This window comes from Salvelinus fontinalis, chromosome 13, assembly GCF_029448725.1.
Source record: "Salvelinus fontinalis isolate EN_2023a chromosome 13, ASM2944872v1, whole genome shotgun sequence".
NCBI lineage: Eukaryota > Metazoa > Chordata > Actinopteri > Salmoniformes > Salmonidae > Salvelinus > Salvelinus fontinalis.
Window position 1 is genome coordinate 6,245,859 of NC_074677.1, and position 21,207 is coordinate 6,267,065.

Below are 21,207 nucleotides of genomic sequence, written 5' to 3' on the forward strand. Positions count from 1 at the left end.
CATACCGCTTGGTCACATTTTGTTGGTGGGTGATTCTGTTACGATCGTGTGGCGGATTGACGGACCAAAATGCAGCAGTTGGAAAATAAGCCATCTTCTTTTATTTTAAAAGATGACAAACAATAAACACGAAACACTTTAACAAAATAACAAAACGACCGTGAAGCTACAAACGTTGTGCACATACATACAGGCTACAAACGTTCTACATAGACAACACGAAAACATCACAGGAGACAATCACCCACAAACAAACAGTGAGAATGCCCTACCTAAATATGACTCTTAATTAGAGGCAAACGCAAACCACCTGCCTCTAATCAAGAGCCATACCAGGCAAACAAAACCAACATAGAAACAGATAACATAGACTGCCCACCCAAAACACATGCCCTGACCATAAACACATAAAAACAACATAAAACAGGTCAGGACTGTTACAAGTACAGTAAAACCAAACGTGTGTTTACTTCACTGTGTACATAGTAGAGCAGGGGTGTCAAAGTCAAATGGACGGAGGGCCAAATAAAAAATTTAGCTACAAGCCGAGGGCCGGACTGTTCGAATGTTCATTGAAATTTTTTTAAATGACGCATATAGTCTAGTGAACCTAATTGAACCTACTGAAAACCTAACAAATATATTCCAATATGATCAGATAAATAAAGCAATATTTTCTTATGGCTCTGTCAGTAATCTTTAATTTTCAACAGACACAAAAGACAAATTTCCTTTATATAAAAATCCCCATAACATGAACATTAAATGAAAGAAACCGGTATTCAAGGCACCATCAGTAGCCTATATTTTCTATTTTAGCAAAAGTGGGCTAAATTTACTTCAAAGAAAAAAACAATAATAGCAATTTTCTATCATCCACTCAACTGAAATATTTTTAAAATATAATTGGATTGAAATACAATAAAATAAAGTGCAAAAATCTATTAATCAAAAACAACACTTTGTTTAAGGAGAAGTAACATGCAGTGAAAACAAATATTAAACTTGAACTTTTAAACTTGAACTGAGTAAAAACTCTAAATATGTGATTGCACAGTAATGTTCACTTGTTTGAGGTTGAGGGTGATACTTGGTGGTGTCCCATCTTTTCCACAAGTTCATCAATGTTCGGGGTAAGGCTCTGAGCTGAGGAAATCCTCAGAATTGAGTGGAGGTGTTCAGCAGTAAGTCGACTTCTGTGTGATGTTTTGTTCAGGTTCATCAAAGAAAACAGTTGTTCACACAGGTATGTGCTGCCAAACATAGACAACGTTTGAGCAGCCTGGATGCGCAGCTGGGGCATTGTGTCGGGGAGGAAACGGGCGAACTCCGCAGCACCCACTGCCGCATATTTTGCCCTCAGTGCATCATTGCATTGGAGGTCAATCAACTCCATTTGGAGGTTTGGTGGTGAGCTTTCCACGTCAACAGCAAATGGGTTACCGAGCAGTTCCAACCTGCTTTTTTGTGCTTCAAAGTCAGCAAATCGGCGTCGAAAGTCAGCGGCAAGCATACCTATTTTATCAGCCAACTGTGCGCTCGGGAACGCACTGGTAGAGAGCTTCTCTTTCATGGTCTGGCAGCTGGGAAAGTGGCTCAAATTTTCTTTCCGCATCTGCGTCTCCCACAGAGTCAGTTTGGTTTTAAATGCCTTCACTGTACTGTACATATCAGAGATGACATGATCCCGACCCTGCAGCTGCAAGTTCATTGCATTCAGATGACTCGTAATGTCACACAGAAAAGCCATTTCACACAGAAACATTTCGTCTCGGAGTTGTGTTGTGTCTTTCCCTTTGCTGTCCAAGAACAGACAAATCTCCTCACGAAGCTCGAAACATCTTTGAAGCACCTTTCCCTGGCTTAGCCATCGCACCTCTGTGTGATAAGGCAAATCACCATGCTCCGTTTCTAACTCCGTCAGAAATGCCTTGAACTGGCGGTGATTCAAACCTTTGGCTCTGATAAAGTTAACTGTGCGCGTGATGATGCTCATTACATGCTCCATTTTCAAGGCTTTACCGCACAACGCTTCCTGGTGTATGATACAATGATAAGCTGTCAGCTCACCTGTTGCGTTTTCCTCTTGCATCTTTTCCCGTATCTTCGCCACCAGTCCGCTCCTGTGTCCACACATCGCAGGTGCTCCGTCGGTTGTCAAACCCACGAGTTTTTCCCAAGGCAGCTCCATCTCATTTACACATCTTGACACCTCTTCATACAAATCATGCCCCGTAGTTGTGCCATGCATAGGACGTAAAGCCAAAAACTCCTCTGTCACGCTTAGGCTGGAGTCCACTCCGCGGATGAAAATTGACAACTGGGCAATGTCAGAAATGTCGGTGCTCTCATCCACAGCCAAGGAATATGCAATGAAATCTTTTCCCTTTTTCACAAGCTGCTCTTTTAGATTGATGGACAACTGGTCTACTCTCTCGGCAATGGTGTTTCTGCTCAGACTCACATTTAAAAAGAGTTGCCTTTTTTCTGGGCAAACTTCGTCACAAACTTTAATCATGCAGTTTTTGATGAAATCCCCCTCCGTAAATGGCCGGGCTGATTTAGCGATCTCTTCTGCCAAAATAAAACTGGCCTTGACAGCAGCCTGGCCTTGTGATTTGGCTTTTTTGAACAGAGCCTGTCGAGATTTGAGGCCTCGTTTTAATTCCTCTGCCTTTTGTAGCCTTTGTTCCATGTCCATATTCTTGTTTTTGTCCGCGTGTTTCGTTTCATAATGTCGTCTCAGATTATACTCTTTCAGTACCGCCACACTTTCTCCACACAGAAGACACACAGGTTTTCCAGCTACCTCCGTGAACATATACTCCGACTCCCACCTTGTTTGAAACCCCCGGTTCTCAGTGTCCACCTTCCGTTTTGCCATTTTTGATGGGTATCTGAAAGTTAATTTTACTGTGATGCTGACGACTGCTGTGCCAATAAATATTGAAATGAAGCAGCCTACTGCTCGGTGCGTCACCGTTGCATTGTGGGAAATGTAGTATTGGTGCGTGTAAAAGATCTGCGGGCTGCCGGCTTGCTGCGGTCTGCGGGCCGGTTCTAATAATAAATCAAGATCATCCCAGGGGCCGTAAAAAACCTTCTCGCGGGCCGGATGTGGCCCGCGGGCCTTGACTCTGACATATGTGTAGTAGAGCCTGGTCACAGTGTGCGCCTGTTTGGAACTTAGAGGGTGTGTAATTACTGAGTGACATGCTAATCAATACAAATTCTGAGCAAATTCCAGCCACTGTGGCTCTAAATCGAGGCTGGAGAGGCTGCGACCTCCTACAGTTGTATTAGATGGGACTTTGATGAATGGCGAAAAGCGGCAATCAAAATAAATGTATCACGTCAGACGTATTGTTTTTGTCACGACCAATTGAGTTCCGGTATTTACAGTTTATGTGAAAACCATTTCTAAGAAGCGTACTTTGAGATTTTTCCAAACTTTAAATCTCTTGCGCTGGTCGCACTTTGAAGTCCACAATGTAGAGGGGACGTCAAGGGTTATGCTAGATGGTGATGAATAGAGATCAGCCAATTACAACCAGCAGTTGCTTTCATCCACTCCTGTCATAGGCTTCCATTCAATAGAATTTTAAACTCCATTCTGAGGAGCTGTGAAACCAGACGGTTGGAGACGGCTGGTGGACAACATTACTCAGTCTACTAGTACTACTACTAGTACTACTACTACTACTACTACTACTACTACTACTACTACTACTACTAGTAGTACTACTACTACTACTGCTACTACTAGTACTACTACAACTACTACTAGTACTACTACAACTACTACTACTACTACTACTACTACTACTACTACTACTACTACTACTACTACTACTACTACTACTACTAGTACTACTACTACTACTACTACTACTAGTACTACTACAACTACTACTACTACTACTACTACTACTACTAGTACTACTACTACTACTACTACTACTACTACTACTAGTACTACTACTACTGCTACTACTACTACTACTACTACTACTACTGCTACTACTACTACTACTACTACTACTACTACCACTACTACTACTACTATTACTACTACTACTACCACTACTGCTACTGCTACTACTACTGCTACTACTACTACTACTACTACTAGTACTAGTACTAGTACTAGTACTAGTACTACTACTACTACTACTAGTACTATTACTAGTACTACTACTACTACTACTACTACTATTACTACTGCTACTACTACTACTACTACTACTACTACTACTATTACTACAACATTACTCAGTCTACTAGTACTACTACTAGTACTACTACTACTACTCAGCCCTGCCTGCAGCTGATCAAAGATAGATATCTGATTCACATCGGACAAAGAAGTTATATTGCCATAGTCCCAGGCAGTCTTACGTGCACAGATAACACCAGCGTCTTCATGATGCCCACAGTTGTGCTGTCCCCAGCCCAGGTTGAAACAATTCTCCAGTTTTATTTCACTGCCCGTACAGTCCACGTTGTCCAGCAAGATGGGGCCCGAGCCGTAGCCGAAGAAGGCCAGGATCTTGGCGGCGATGGCGGGACCACATCCCAGCTGCCTACACACCACATGGGCGTTAGGCAGCCCCCAGTCGTCGTCACACACCGTGCCCCACTGGTTGTTGTGGAACACCTCCACGCGACCCTGGCAGCTGCTGTTACCGTTCACCACGCGGATGATGGGACGCTCTGGAGGAGACACACAGAGAGGAGAGAGATTTATTAGGTAAAGGTGTTCCTATGCTTCCTTGTTGCACAATGGCTTTAATCTAGAAATGGGTTAGAGCTCTGAATGCTGATTGGCTGACAGCCGTGGTATATCAGACCGTATACCACGGGTATGACAACACATGTATTTTTACAGCTCGAATTACGTCGATAACCAGTTTATAATAGCAACAAGGCACGAGGGGGTGTTGTGTATAGCCAATATACTACGGCTAAGGGGTGTGTCCAGGCGCGATCCGTCGTGCCTCAGAACAGCCCCTTAGCCGTGGTTTATTGGCCATACACAACACCCCCTCGTGCCTTATTGCTTAAATAATAAGCCAGTATTATAAAAACAGATATATCTGTTTAGAGTACATTAGCTAGAGATAATTCCCTTTCATTTATCACATTTATCACATGGGGGGGGGGGGCACAACATCACCACTACCTTTGGTTGTCATAGCAACCGTTGTCGTTGTCATAGTAGTTGTAGTAGTGGTCTTGACTGGTTCTGTTCGGTCGGTCACTAGAATAAGACGAGCAATGCATTAGAATCAGAATTGACGAGTCGGTCTACACGAGCAAGCTGATGCCTACAGTAGACAGCAGAGGGTGTCCCATCCTCTGTGAGGAGAGAGGGGGTGGGGTCGAATTAGGAATTAGAATACCAGAATGGACATTAACCTTCTCATGCTAGTATAAAAGGTCAGGCATTTTGGTCAGGGAATGGGTCAACCTTGGTTTGCCAGGGCTGTGATAAAATATTGTGTAAAACAATTACATTTGAAGAGTGTGTCTGCACTGTGTGTTTGTTAGCTAGCTAGCCAGACAGTTTTAGAGGAATGATTCTATAAATGGATCAAATGAACTACCCATATGCCAACATTCAATTCAAACAATACAGTCAATCCACAGCTTAGACAAGGTGTAAATGCAAATACTGATATTGTATCATATAATTTCACTCACAGCTTGGAAAATTATTTAACATTTTTAATTATGGTCTTTTTAAATATATTTTAAAGGTTATTTTACAGAAAATTGTCACAAAACCCATAAAAGCTGTGTTTATAATATGACACTATTTTAGGTTGACTATAATTCTGATACCCATCACATGCCTTAATTTTATTTTCCTGCATTAGTCAAATCGGGAAATGCATCACTTCCTGCCTCTACTGCATTCAGTCCAATTAGACTGACCAAAATGGCTGCCATTTTCACCATGTTCTGGAACTTTGAGGGTTTAGGAAGTTCTGTAGCCCCTCTAGCAATTTAATAGGATCTCTATGGGGGTGACTTCATTTACTTGCTCCATCACCACCATGTATTGAGTGGCACCGCTGTCTCAGATTTAGAGAAATTTAGAGATGAAACAGCACCCTCTACTGGTCATGGGATAGAGGTGCAGGTGGAGCAGTGTGGTCTGATGGGGACCACACTATTATTACATTATAATACTAAAGCTAAATAATTGCCTGCAATGCTGGCAGTCTGGAAGAATCCCCTTCCCATGGGCATTGTGGCAGTGTTCTTGGGAGGAACTGTGGTGGAGCCTGAACCTACACAGAGAGAAAAAAACAGGAATAGCAGACATAGTATTAAAGACATTGGCAACATGAATTACAGAGAGAGAGAGAGAGAAAGAGAGATACACAAACACAAACACACCCCACAGAGCCCCAGGACAACAGCACAATTAGACCCAACCAAATCATGAGAAAACAAATAGATAATTACTTGACACATTGGAAAGAATTAACAAAAAAACAGAGCAAACTAGAATGCTATTTGGCCCTAAACAGAGAGTATACAGTGGCAGAATACCTAACCACTGTGACTGACCCAAACTTAAGGAAAGCTTTGACTATGTACAGACTCAGTGAGCATAGCCTTGCTATTGAGAAAGGCCGCCGTAGGCAGACATGGCTCTCAAGAGAAGACAGGCTATGTGCTCACTGCCCACAAAATGAGGTGGAAACTGAGCTGCACTTCCTAACCTCCTGCCCAATGTATGACCATATTAGAGACACATATTTCCCTCAGATCACACAGATCCACAAAGAATTCGAAAACAAATCCAATATTGATAAACTCCCATATCTACTGGGTGAAATTCCACAGTGTGCCATCACAGCAGCAAGATTTGTGACCTGTTGCCACCAGAAAAGGGCAACCAGTGAAGAACAAACACCATTGTAAATACAACCCATATTTATGTTTATTTATTTTAACTTGTGTGCTTTAACCATTTGTACATTGTTACAACACTGCATATATATAATATGACATTTGTAATGTCTTTATTGTTTTGAAACTTCTGTATGTGTAATGTTTACTGTTCATTTTTATTGTTTATTTGACTTTTGTATATTATCTACCTCACTTGCTTTGGCAATGTTAACACATGTTTCCCATGCCAATAAAGCCCCTTGAATTGAATTGAATTGAATTGATACAGGGAGAGAGAGAAAGACAGACAGACAGAGAGAGATATAGGGTGAGGGAGACATTGTTTGTTGTTGAATTGAATGTAAAGAGAGAGAGAGACTGAGAGAGATACAGGGAGAGAGAAAAAGACAGAGAGAGAGAGAGAGAAACAGAGAGACTGAGAGAGATACAGGGAGAGAGAGAAAGACAGAGAGAGAGAGAGAGAGAGAGAGAGAGAGAGAGAGAGAGAGAGAGAGAGAAAGAAAGAAAGACTGAGTGAGGTACAGGGAGAGAGAGAAAGACAGAGAGAGAGAAACAGAGAGAGACTGAGAGAGATACAGGGAGAGAGAGAGAAAGACAGAGAGAGAAACAGAGAGAGACTGAGAGAGATACAGGGAGAGAGAGAGAAAGACAGAGAGAGAGAGAAACAGAGAGAGACAGAAACAGCTTGTCACCTGAACAGATAACTCCAGCATCCTCATGATGTCCACAGTTGTGTATCCCCCATCCCAGGCTGTAGCATTTACTCAGCTGCTTCTCGTAGCCAATACAGTTGACGTTGTCCAGTAGAATCAGTCCTGTGCCGTAACCAAAGTAGGCGTTGGTGGTGGAAGAAAGAGCGTGGCCACAGCCAATCTGCTGACACACCACCTCTGCGTCTCTCCTACCCCAGTCGTCATCACACACCGTCCCCCAGCTGCCCTGGTTGAAGATCTCCACTCGTCCCTGGCAGTAGTCCAGTCCACCAACTAACCGGATCCTACCATCTCCTAAAATATACGGGGAGGGCGGGAATCATCAGCATTCCATGTAAACTATATTTGCAAAAGTATGTGGACACCCCTTCAAATGAGTGGATTCGGCTATTTCAGCCACACCTCTCTCTCTCTCTCTCTCTCTCTCTCTCTCTCTCTCTCTCTCTCTCTCTCTCTCTCTCTCTCTCTCTCTCTCTCTCTCTCTCTCTCTCTCTCTTTGCTGACAGGTGTATACAGTCAAGCACACCGCCATGCAATCTCCATAGCCCAACAGTGGCAGTAGAATGGCCCGTACTGAAGAGCTCAGTGATTTTCAAAAATCAAATCATATTTGAATTGTCACATGCACATATTTAGCAGATGTTATTGCGGGTGTAGCAAAATGCTTGTGTTCCTAGCTCCAACAATGCAGTAGTATCTAACAATTCACAACAATACACACATTTAAAAGTAAAAGAATGGCCTTAATAAGTATATAAATATTAGATTGAGCAATATCGGAGGGGCATTTACTAAAATACAGTAGAATATAATACAGTATATACATATGAGATGAGTAACGCAGCATGTAAACATTATTAAAGTGACTAGTGTTCCATTATTAAAGTGGCCAGTGATTCCATGTCTATGTCTATAAGGCAGCAGCCTCTAAGGTGCAGGGTTGAGTAACCGGGTGGAGGACGGCTAGTGATGGCTGTTTAACAGTCTGATGTCCTTGAGATTCTTTTTGGCCTTCCTGTGACATCGGGTGCTGTAGGTGTCCTGGAGGGCAGGTAGTTTGCCCACGGGGATGCGTTGTGCAGACCTCACTACCCTCTGGAGAGCCTTACGGTTGTGGGCGGTATAGTTGCCGTACCAGGCGGTGATACAGCCCGACAGGATGCTCTCAATTGCGCATCTGTAAAAGTTTGTGAGGGTTTTAGGGGCCAAGACAAGTTTCTTCAACATCCTAAGGTTGAAGAGGCGCTGTTGCGCCTTCTTCACCACACTGTCTGTGTGGGTGGACTATTTCAGATTGTCAGTGATGTGTACGCCGAGGAACTTGAAGCTTTCCACCTTCTCCCCTGCAGTCCCATCGATATAGGGGCGTGCTCCCTCTGCTGTTTCCTGATGTCCAAAATCAGCTCCTTAGTTTTGTTGACGTTGAGTGAAAGGTTATTTTCCTGGGACCCGTCTCCCAGTGCCCTCACCCCCTCCCTGTAGGCTGTCTCGTCATTGTTGGTAATCAGGCCCTAGAACCATGGCTCAGGACTACGTGTCCTGATGACTCCTTGTGTCCCCTGTCCACCTGGTTGTGCTGCTGCTCCGGTTTCGCCTGTTCTGCCTGCGGCTGTGAAGCCATGGCCTGTTCGCTGGACATGCTGCCTTGTCCCGGACCTGCTGTTTTCGACTCTTTCTCTCTACCACACCTGCTGTCTCTAACTCTGAATGATCGGCTATGAAAAGCCAACTGACATTTACTCCTGAGGTGCTGACCTGTTGCACCCTCTACAACCACTGTGATCATTATTATCTGACCCTGCTGGTCATCTATGAACATTTTAACATCTTGGCCATGTTCTGTTATAATCTCCACCCAGCACAGCCAGAAGAGGACTGGCCAACCCTCAGAGCCTGGTCACTCTCTAGGTTTCTTCCTAGGGAGTTTTTCCTAGCCACCGTGCCTCTACTTCTGCATTGCTTGATGTTTGGAGTTTAAGGCTGGGTTTCTATACAGCACTTTGTGACATCGGCTGATGTAAAAAAGGGCTGTATAAATAAACGTGATTGATTGATATGTCTGTGAGTTGTTATGCCTGAGATTTGTCTGTAACATTGTTCTCCCATGCTGCTGTCTTAGTTCCGTTCCAGGTCTCTATTGAAAAAGGATTTTATCTCAATGACACTACCTCGATAAATAAAGGTTACATTTAAAAAATGGGGGCTTAAAATCCTTAATAGAATATCGCTCCATTTCACTATGGTAGCATTTACACAGGCAGCCAAATTCTGATATGTTGCTCAATTATTGTCTAAAGTGCTGATCTGATTGGTCAAAAGACCAGTAAGTGGGAAAAGATCAGAAATGGGTTGCCTGTGTAATCGCAGACGTTTTAGTTTGGATTCCGGGCTATATTTATCGGGCCCTTGTGAGCGTGTTGTCTTCCATGAACTTCTACAGTTCTACAAACCTGGTTGTGACTGAAGACAAACGGACTTCACCTTTTCCCTTATTAAAGCAGTTTATACAGTGAATTAAACAAACCCTTCTTCAAACTATTTTATGTACATCATTTGACTGAAATTAGAGAGAAAGAAATGAACTGGATCACTTACTTAAACCTGAGTTTCTCCTAGATGAAGTGGTGGCCTCACCGACGCGCCGTGACTTCACCACTGTTGGAACTAAGGAGAGATGAGACAGAGTTAGTAAAATAATACATTATTTTATTAGTGAGTCAACCAGGGATGTGTCCTTGTCACGCATTGACATCACATGAAATCTTTAGAAATTGTAAGGACCCTTCCTATACAAAACATAATTAGAAGAGTAATACACTAGAGACTCATCTCTGGACCTCAAAGACAGTTCAACGTCTTTTCATTGTTCTCCTCTAGTCCTCTCGTCAGACCTGGGACACCAGGTGGGTGCAATAAATAATCAGGTTTTAGCGGTTTTACACATACATGTTATTCAATCATTGCATCCACACTACTCGTCTGCGTAGCCAGGCGCTAAAATATAACTTGGTTCTATTTGTGGCGCTTGATGCGTTGCAAGTCCCGCCTCTCCAATCTCCTCATTGGTTTTTAGGAGCATATACCCACGTGGGTGATTGAAAGATGAACTGAGGTCCACACTTCAGTCTAGTCGGTTGTAGTAATGCACCTTAAAGTTAAAGTCCGAAGAAAAAGAAGCCTGAAGGAGGAGAGATGACTAGAAACGTATTCGGTTTACCATTTTATCTGTGGATTAGTTGTCGGAGTAGAGGACCTTGTGCATTTCAGGTAAAATAACAACCCAATGTTTATATCCCAGGACAAATTAGCTAGCAACAGCAAGCTAGCTAGCTAAATTGCCATAAATGTTTGCTTATCGACCTCTCCCCAAATTAATATAATTGGTTCAGAGTTAGTTTTGAAATTTCCACCTGCGTGTCCTGATCACTTCTGGGGAACAAAATCAACATGTGCGAGATGGTGTACGCAGACACACGCGAACGTGCAGTCTGCTCAGCATGTAAGAGTTACATACCTCTGGACTGGAGTATTATAAATATACCTCAATGAGCCTTACCTTTGCATGTGACCGATATATCCTCGTAGTGGTAACAGTTATGGATTCCCCAGCCCAGACTGCCACACTGTCCCAGGTCTGTCTCCCCTCCTTTACAGTCTACGTTGTCCAACAAGATGGGCCCCAAGCCCCGGCCGTACTCTTTGATGCTGCCCACCGCCACAGCCAGGCCACAGGCCAGCTGCCGACACACCACATTGGCATCTACCATGTCCCAGTCGTCATCACACACCGTACCCCACGTTCCGTTGTGCCACACTTCCACACGCCCCTCACACCGGTCACGCCCGTTCACCAGACGCACTGCAGAGACGAGACAATACATCACTAGACACACTGCAGAGGAGAGACAATACATCACTAGACCCACTGCAGAGGAGAGACAATACATCACTAGACCCACTGCAGAGGAGAGACAATACATCACTAGACCCACTGCAGAGGAGAGACAATACATCACTAGACACACTGCAGAGGAGAGACAATACATCACTAGACCCACTGCAGAGGAGAGACAATACATCACTAGACCCACTGCAGAGGAGAGACAATACATCACTAGACCCACTGCAGAGGAGAGACAATACATCACTAGACCCACTGCAGAGGAGAGACAATACATCACTAGACCCACTGCAGAGGAGAGACAATACATCACTAGACACACTGCAGAGGAGAGACAATACATCACTAGACCCCCTGCAGAGGAGAGACAATACATCACTAGACCCACTGCAGAGGAGAGACAATACATCACTAGACCCCCTGCAGAGGAGAGACAATACATCACTAGACCCACTGCAGAGGAGAGACAATACATCACTAGACCCACTGCAGAGGAGAGACAATACATCACTAGACCCACTGCAGAGGAGAGACAATACATCACTAGACCCACTGCAGAGGAGAGACAATACATCACTAGACCCACTGCAGAGGAGAGACAATACATCACTAGACCCACTGCAGAGGAGAGACAATACATCACTAGACCCACTGCAGAGGAGAGACAATACATCACTAGACCCACTGCAGAGGAGAGACAATACATCACTAGACCCCCTGCAGAGGAGAGACAATACATCACTAGACCCACTGCAGAGGAGAGACAATACATCACTAGACCCACTGCAGAGGAGAGACAATACATCACTAGACCCACTGCAGAGGAGAGACAATACATCACTAGACCCACTGCAGAGGAGAGACAATACATCACTAGACACACTGCAGAGGAGAGACAATACATCACTAGACACACTGCAGAGGAGAGACAATACATCACTAGACCCACTGCAGAGGAGAGACAATACATCACTAGACCCACTGCAGAGGAGAGACAATACATCACTAGACCCACTGCAGAGGAGAGACAATACATCACTAGACCCACTGCAGAGGAGAGACAATACATCACTAGACCCACTGCAGAGGAGAGACAGAGACAAATGCATCATGGTCAGAGGAATCAACAATCAGCACCACTGTCTTCCCTTTCACTCTGATGCTGATGTCATCAATGTGACCCAGTGTGTGATGACGTCATATTATCCTGTCGGGAGGCTGTATCTAGATCTAGTTTTCTTATTTTTCACTGTAAGTGAAGAAAATCCTCCACCAAACCAATTCAATCCATATCATTTTACTGGCTAGAAACTGTCTGCTTTCTTTCTGTATAATACATGTGCCACACAACATCGATCAAAACGTAAGTCTGGGCAAGCACACAACAGGCCAACTGTCTGTTGGACATTATACTCGTGTGTGTTACTGTCTGGAAATAGAACTCTCATATAATGATAGATATTAGTACAAGAATCCTTTTTTGACTAGCTCGTCTAATCCTTTCCACTGTCCAATTTAAGAAACAGAATAAGACTAAGCAAGCCACATGACTCCACTGACTAGTGTGGGATGGTGAGAGAGAGAGAGGGGAAGAGAGAGCGAGAGAGGGGAGAAGAGAGAGAGATATGGGAGAGAGAGAGAGAGAGAGGGGGGAAGATATAGAGAGAGGGGGGAGAGAGAGGGGGGAGAGAGAGGGGGTAGAGGGAGGGGGAGAGAGAGGGAGGAAATATAGAGAAAGAGAGGGGGAAAGAGAGAGAGAGAGGGGGGGGAGAACAAGAGAGAGTAATTGAGGTGGATTAGGTAAATTGAGAGCAAAGGGAAGTGACCTTGTTGTAGTGTGCCCAGGGTGCTGATCTTTCCCTCCCTGTCTCATTTTCCCTCTCTCTCTCTCTCTCTCTCTCTCTCCTCTCTCTCTCCTCCTCTCTCTCTCTGTCCTCTCTCTCTCTCCTCTCCTCTCCTCTCTCTCCTCTCCTCTCATCTCTCTCCTCTCTCCTCTCTCTCTCTCTCTCTCTTCTCTCTCGTCTCTCTCCTCCCTCTCTCTCTCTCTCACTCCTCCCTCTCTCCTCTCTCTCTCTCCTCTTCTCTCTCTCTCTCTCTCTCAATTCAATTCAATTCAATTTGCTTTATTGGCATGACGTAACAATGTACATATTGCCAAAGCTTATTTACAATATAAAAATGAGAATCAAAATGGTCAACGGGACAACAGTAACAACAATAACTAAGTGTCAAAATAACCATACATTCAACAATAACAATAAACATACAGTAGAGTACATGTGCATCTCTCTCTCTCTGTCTCTCTCTCTCTCTCTCTCTCCTCTCTCCTCTCTCCCGTCCTCTCCTCTCTCTCCTCTCTCCTCTCTCTCTCTCTCTCTCCCTCCCTCTCTCTCTCTCTCTCTCTCTCTCTCTCGCTCTCTCCTCTCTCTCTCCTTCTCCTTCTCTCTCTCTCTCTCTCTCTCTCTCTCTCTCTCTCTCCTCTCTCTCTCTCTCCTCTCTCTCTCTCTCTCTCCCTTCCTCTCTCTCTCTCTCTCTCTCTCTCTCCCTCTCTCTGTCTCTCTCTCTCTCTCTCTCTCTCTCTCTCTCTCTCTCTCTCCTCTCTCTCTCTTCTCCTCTCTCTCTCTCTCTCTCTCTCTCTCTCTCTCTGCTCTCTCTCTCATCTCTCTCTCTCCTCTCTCTCTCTCTCTCTCTCTCCCTCTCCCTCTCTCTCCTCTTCTCTCTCTCCCTCTCTCTCTCTCTCTCTCTCTACAAGTTAGATCATTTGTAATTCATGCGTTGGATGTGAACATGTATTTGTTGAACGTGGGTGTTTCAGACCGACAGAAGGTGGGGTGGATGTGGTGAGAGTTGGCGGGAGCCCAGCAGCACATTGCCTACCTTGGGAATGCGTTGTCTTCATGGAGGTTGTCGTCGTGGTCCCATTGGCTGGGAAAAAAGACAGAGAGGGAGGAGAGAGAGAGAGACTGGTAAAATGATTAGTCGAAAGGAGGTTCTTGGCCCTCCATAGTACTGTACTCTGTCTCTACTATGTCTATTTCCTGTAATATGAGACACAGCTTGACAAAGCAGCAGGAAGCTTGTTTTTCTCATTTTGTCTGTCATAGTTGAAGTGTACCTATGATGGAAACTACAGGCCTCTCTCATCTTTTTAAGTGGGAGAACTTGCACAATTGGTGGCTGACTAAATACTTTTTTGCCCCACTGTAGCTAACTAAACCAGCGAAGGAGTCGACATACAAATGTGTACAGAGGGTTTATACATTCCTGCCTGTGTGACATTTGGGGGTTTTCGTTTTGAGAATGGAAACTATGAACTACACTGTCTCTTCCAAAGGCTGTCTTTGCCCCCCAACATGGCAGGCTTTACTTTGTTAACATCCCTGTTTCTTAAACCTCTGTGTGCAAGTTCAAGAATATATCTAACAAGTGGAACTGGCTGGGGGTACTGGAGGAGAGGTATGGGCTGGCTGGGGGTACTGGAGAGGTTTAGACTGGCTGGGGGTACTGGAGGAGAGGTTTAGACTGGCTGGGGGTACTGGAGGAGAGGTTTAGACTGGCTGGGGGTACTGGAGGAGAGGTTTAGACTGGCTGGGGGTACTGGAGGAGAGGTTTAGACTGGCTGGGATACTGGAGGAGAGGTTTAGACTGGCTGGGATACTGAAGGAGAGGTTTAGACTGGCTGGGATACTGAAGGAGAGGTTTAGACTGGCTGGGGGTACTGGAGGAGAGGTTTAGACTGGCTGGGATACTGGAGGAGAGGTTTAGACTGGCTGGGATACTGGAGGAGAGGTTTAGACTGGCTGGGATACTGGAGGAGAGGGTTAGACTGGCTGGGGGTACTGGAGGAGAGGTTTAGACTGGCTGGGGGTACTGGAGGAGAGATTTAGACTGGCTGGGGGTACTGGAGGAGAGATTTAGACTGGCTGGGATACCGGAGGAGAGGTTTAGACTGGCTGGGATACTGGAGGAGAGGTTTAGACTGGCTGGGATACTGGAGGAGAGGTTTAGACTGGCTGGGATACCGGAGGAGAGATTTAGACTGGCTGGGATACTGGAGGAGAGATTTAGACTGGCTGGGGGTACTGGAGGAGAGGTTTAGACTGGCTGGGGGTACTGGAGGAGAGGTTTAGACTGGCTGGGATACTGGAGGAGAGGTTTAGACTGGCTGGGGGTACTGGAGGAGAGGTTTAGACTGGCTGGGATACTGGAGGAGAGGTTTAGACTGGCTGGGATACTGGAGGAGAGGTTTAGACTGGCTGGGATACTGGAGGAGAGGTTTAGACTGGCTGGGGGTACTGGAGGAGAGGTTTAGACTGGCTGGGGGTACTGGAGGAGAGGTTTAGACTGGCTGGGATACTGGAGGAGAGGTTTAGACTGGCTGGGATGCTGGAGGAGAGGTTTAGACTGGCTGGGGGTACTGGAGGAGAGGTTTAGACTGGCTGGGATACTGGAGGAGAGGTTTAGACTGGCTGGGATACTGGAGGAGAGGTTTAGACTGGCTGGGGGTACTGGAGGAGAGGTTTAGACTGGCTGGGATACTGGAGGAGAGGTTTAGACTGGCTGGGATACTGGAGGAGAGGTTTAGACTTGCTGGGATACTGGAGGAGAGATTTAGACTGGCTGGGATACTGGAGGAGGGGTTTAGACTGGCTGGGGGTACTGGAGGAGAGGTTTAGACTGGCTGGGATACTGGAGGAGAGGTTTACACTGGCTGGGGGTACTGGAGGAGAGGTTTAGACTGGCTGGGATACTGGAGGAGAGGTTTAGACTGGCTGGGATACTGGAGGAGAGGTTTGGGCTGGCTGGGGTACTGGAGGAGAGATTTAGACTGGCTGGGGGTACTGGAGGAGAGGTTTAGACTGGCTGGGATACTGGAGGAGAGGTTTAGACTGGCTGGGATACTGGAGGAGAGGTTTAGACTGGCTGGGATACTGGAGGAGAGGTTTAGACTGGCTGGGGGTACTGGAGGAGAGGTTTAGACTGGCTGGGGGTACTGGAGGAGAGATTTAGACTGGCTGGGGGTACTGGAGGAGAGATTTAGACTGGCTGGGATACCGGAGGAGAGGTTTAGACTGGCTGGGATACTGGAGGAGAGGTTTAGACTGGCTGGGATACTGGAGGAGAGGTTTAGACTGGCTGGGATACCGGAGGAAAGATTTAGACTGGCTGGGATACTGGAGGAGAGATTTAGACTGGCTGGGGGTACTGGAGGAGAGGTTTAGACTGGCTGGGGGTACTGGAGGAGAGGTTTAGACTGGCTGGGATACTGGAGGAGAGGTTTAGACTGGCTGGGGGTACTGGAGGAGAGGTTTAGACTGGCTGGGATACTGGAGGAGAGGTTTAGACTGGCTGGGATACTGGAGGAGAGGTTTAGACTGGCTGGGATACTGGAGGAGAGGTTTAGACTGGCTGGGGGTACTGGAGGAGAGGTTTAGACTGGCTGGGGGTACTGGAGGAGAGGTTTAGACTGGCTGGGATACTGGAGGAGAGGTTTAGACTGGCTGGGATGCTGGAGGAGAGGTTTAGACTGGCTGGGGGTACTGGAGGAGAGGTTTAGACTGGCTGGGATACTGGAGGAGAGGTTTAGACTGGCTGGGATACTGGAGGAGAGGTTTAGACTGGCTGGGGGTACTGGAGGAGAGGTTTAGACTGGCTGGGATACTGGAGGAGAGGTTTAGACTGGCTGGGATACTGGAGGAGAGGTTTAGACTTGCTGGGATACTGGAGGAGAGATTTAGACTGGCTGGGATACTGGAGGAGGGGTTTAGACTGGCTGGGGGTACTGGAGGAGAGGTTTAGACTGGCTGGGATACTGGAGGAGAGGTTTAGACTGGCTGGGGGTACTGGAGGAGAGGTTTAGACTGGCTGGGATACTGGAGGAGAGGTTTAGACTGGCTGGGATACTGGAGGAGAGGTTTGGGCTGGCTGGGGTACTGGAGGAGAGATTTAGACTGGCTGGGGGTACTGGAGGAGAGGTTTAGACTGGCTGGGATACTGGAGGAGAGGTTTAGACTGGCTGGGATACTGGAGGAGAGGTTTAGACTGGCTGGGATACTGGAGGAGAGGTTTAGACTGGCTGGGGGTACTGGAGAGATATGGGAAACACAGTTTTCCCTCAATGCTATATCTTTAGGCATTAACCAAATAACTGATAAAAGTTGTATACAGCAATAATGATTGGACATATTTGGTATATTGCCCATCCTTTAGCAACGACACAGATTCTATAGGGTTGGGTTCTATTTAGTCTTGTGTTCTGAGTCTTCACCCCCTTTTGGAATCATCGTCAGAAAGCTGGACAGATTTCGCTGTGTATTACTCCTCAGGTTAATGCCGGTCAGTAGTCTGTGTATTACTCCTCAGGTTAATGACGGTCAGTAGTCTGTGTATTACTCCTCAGGTTAATGCCGGTCAGTAGTCTGTATATTACTCCTCAGGTTAATGACGGTCAGTAGTCTGTGTATTACTCCTCAGGTTAATGCCGGTCAGTAGTCTGTGTATTACTCCTCAGATTAATGACGGTCAGTAGTCTGTGTATTACTCCTCAGGTTAATGATGGTCAGTAGTCTGTGTATTACTCCTCAGGTTAATGCCGGTCAGTAGTCTGTGTATTACTCCTCAGGTTAATGCCGGTCAGTAGTCTGTGTATTACTCCTCAGGTTAATGACGGTCAGTAGTCTGTGTATTACTCCTCAGGTTAATGGCGGTCAGTAGTCTGTGTATTACTCCTCAGGTTAATGACGGTCAGTAGTCTGTGTATTACTCCTCAGGTTAATGGCGGTCAGTAGTCTGTGTATTACTCCTCAGGTTAATGGCGGTCAGTAGTCTGTGTATTACTCCTCAGGTTAATGGCGGTCAGTAGTCTGTGTATTACTCCTCAGGTTAATGACGGTCAGTAGTCTGTGTATTACTCATCAGGTTAATGACGGTCAGTAGTCTGTGTATTACTCCTCAGGTTAATGGCGGTCAGTAGTCTGTGTATTACTCCTCAGGTTAATGACGGTCAGCAGTCTGTGTATTACTCCTCAGGTTAATGACGGTCAGTAGTCTGTGTATTACTCCTCAGGTTAATGACGGTCAGTAGTCTGTGTATTACTCCTCAGGTTAATGCCGGTCAGTAGTCAGTGTATTACTCCTCAGGTTAATGACGGTCAGTAGTCTGTGTATTACTCCTCAGGTTAATGCTGGTCAGTAGTCTGTGTATTACTCCTCAGGTTAATGCCGGTCAGTAGTCTGTGTATTACTCCTCAGGTTAATGCCGGTCAGTAGTCTGTGTATTACTCCTCAGGTTAATGACGGTCAGTAGTCTGTGTATTACTCCTCAGGTTAATGACGGTCAGTAGTCTGTGTATTACTCCTCAGGTTAATGGCGGTCAGTAGTCTGTGTATTACTCCTCAGGTTAATGACGGTCAGTAGTCTGTGTATTACTCCTCAGGTTAATGACGGTCAGTAGTCTGTGTATTACTCCTCAGGTTAATGCCGGTCAGTAGTCTGTGTATTACTCCTCAGGTTAATGGCGGTCAGTAGTCTATCCTGGGATTTGAAGTTCTGTTGGTAGAGCAAAAGCGTACAGTAATGTGGGTCTGTTTCCGTCCAGTTTCCTGTTTCCTGTAGAGGTGTTATTCTACAGCCACTGAGATGGTAGTTTCTAGTTCCATTCACTTCCTCAAAAACAGAGAATAGGAACCATTCTAAACACCACACGCAAAATACAATATGTCACTTCACAGGCTTTTTCCCTTTAGGAATATTTTTTTTGCTTGCGAGGGGGTGTTTTATTGGGATCCCCATTAGCTGTTGTGAAAGCCTCAGCTACTCTTCCTGGGATCCACACAGAACATGAAACATGACATAATACAGAACGTTATTAGACAAGAACAGCACTATATACATTTAGAAATGCACACATAGCCTACACATCAATACACACAAACTATTTAGATCAAATAAGAGGAGAGGTGTTGCTTTGTCTATTTAAAAAAAAAACAGGTTTGCTGTTCATTTGAGCAATATGAGATGGAAGTGAGTTCCATGCAATAATGGCTCTATATAATATTGTACGCTTTCTTGAATTTGTTCTGGATTTGGGGACTATGAAAAGACCCCCGGTGACATGTCTGGTGGGGTAAGTGTGTTTTTCAGAGCTATGTGTAAGTTGACTATGCAAACATTTTGGAATTTTCAACACATTAATGTTTCTTATGAAAAGAAGTGCAGTCAGTCTCTCCTCAACTCTTAGCCAAGACAGACTGGCAGCATAGTATTTATATCAGCCTTCTGATTACAATGAAGAACAAGATGTGCCACTCTGTTCTGGGACAGCTGCAGCTTACAGTCTTTCTTTGCAGCACTTGACAACTTGGCTGGACAATAATCAAGATAAGACAAAAGTAGAGCTTGCTGGACTTGCTTTGTGGAGTGTGGTCTCGATAAAGCAGAACATCTCTTTATTACGGACAGACCTCTCCCCCATCTTTACAACCATTGAATCTATATGTTTTGACCATGACAGTTTACAATCGAAGGTAACACCAAGTAATTGAGTCTCCTCAGCTTGTTCAACAGTCACACCATTCATTACCAGATTCAGCAGTACCAAATACAATGCTCTTAGTTTTAGAGATGTTCAAGACCAGTTTATTAATACTGGCCACTCATTTCAAAACTGACTGCAACTCCTTGTTAAGGGTTTCAGTGACCTCATTAGCTGTAGTTGCTGACACGTAAATTGTTAAATCATCAGCATACATGGACACACAGGCTTTGTTTAATGCCGGTGGCAGGTCATTAGTAAAAATAGAAAAGAGTAGAGGGCCTAGAGAACTGCCCTGTGGTACACCACACTTTACATGTTTAACATTATAGAAGCTTCCAATAAAGAAAACCCTATGTTCTATTAGATAGATAGCTCTACATCCAAGATTTGGCAGATGATGAAAAGCCATAACACATACATTTTTTTCAACAGGTTATGGCCAATAATATCAAAGGCTGCACTGAAATCTAACAGTATAGATCCCACAACATTGTTATTATCAATTTATTTCAACCAATCATCCATCATTTGTGTCAGTGCAGTACATGTTATAAGCATGCTGAAAGTATGTGGTTAATTTGTTTACAGAGAAATAGCTTTGTATTTGGTCAACCACAATTTTTTCCCAACAGTTTGCTATGAGTTGGCAGCAAGCTGATTGGTCTGCTGTTAGAACCAGTAAAGGCCGCTTTACCACTCTTGGGTAAAGTGGAATGACTTTGGCCTCCCAATTCTTGGGTGCTTGTGTCAATGAAACAAAAGGCCCTTAAACACATAAATAGTTGTGTTATGTTCGCTACGTGGCTTAGTTATTGAAAAGCTTCCTAGAATATTATAATATGATATGTTTTTTTGGGTCGTCTGTATTCATAGAGGTGACGTGGGACTGAAATCTGAGGTGGGAACAGTACTGTTACGGTGTGTTTCAGAAAGGACAGTCAGTAAAATGAGAAGGGATTCACTTAGAAAACCACTTACCGGGTATGGCTCTTCTGGTGATTTCGGTCAAATCTTCTGAAATCAGAAAATAAAAACGTCACAAAGAAATGTCACCCAATCGAATTTATATATATCAAATCAAATCGTATTTGTCACGTGCGCCGAATACAACAGGTGTAGTAGACCTTAC

The 21,207-nt window shown here is 45.0% G+C and overlaps 1 protein-coding gene across 1 annotated transcript in view; it reads right to left on the reverse strand.

Moving 5' to 3' along the window:
* Nucleotides 1–21,207, reverse strand: part of LOC129869107 (scavenger receptor cysteine-rich domain-containing group B protein) — a 32,566-nt gene that overhangs the window by 6,295 nt on the left and 5,064 nt on the right. Inside the window, exons 2-7 of the mRNA XM_055943613.1 lie at nt 11,197–11,499; nt 10,236–10,304; nt 7,620–7,934; nt 6,213–6,296; nt 5,183–5,260; nt 4,399–4,713 (exon numbers count right to left, since the gene is read on the reverse strand). Of these exons, the coding sequence (XP_055799588.1) occupies nt 4,399–4,713; nt 5,183–5,260; nt 6,213–6,296; nt 7,620–7,934; nt 10,236–10,304; nt 11,197–11,499 (1,164 nt within the window). The remainder of the gene's footprint in view (nt 1–4,398; nt 4,714–5,182; nt 5,261–6,212; nt 6,297–7,619; nt 7,935–10,235; nt 10,305–11,196; nt 11,500–21,207) is intronic.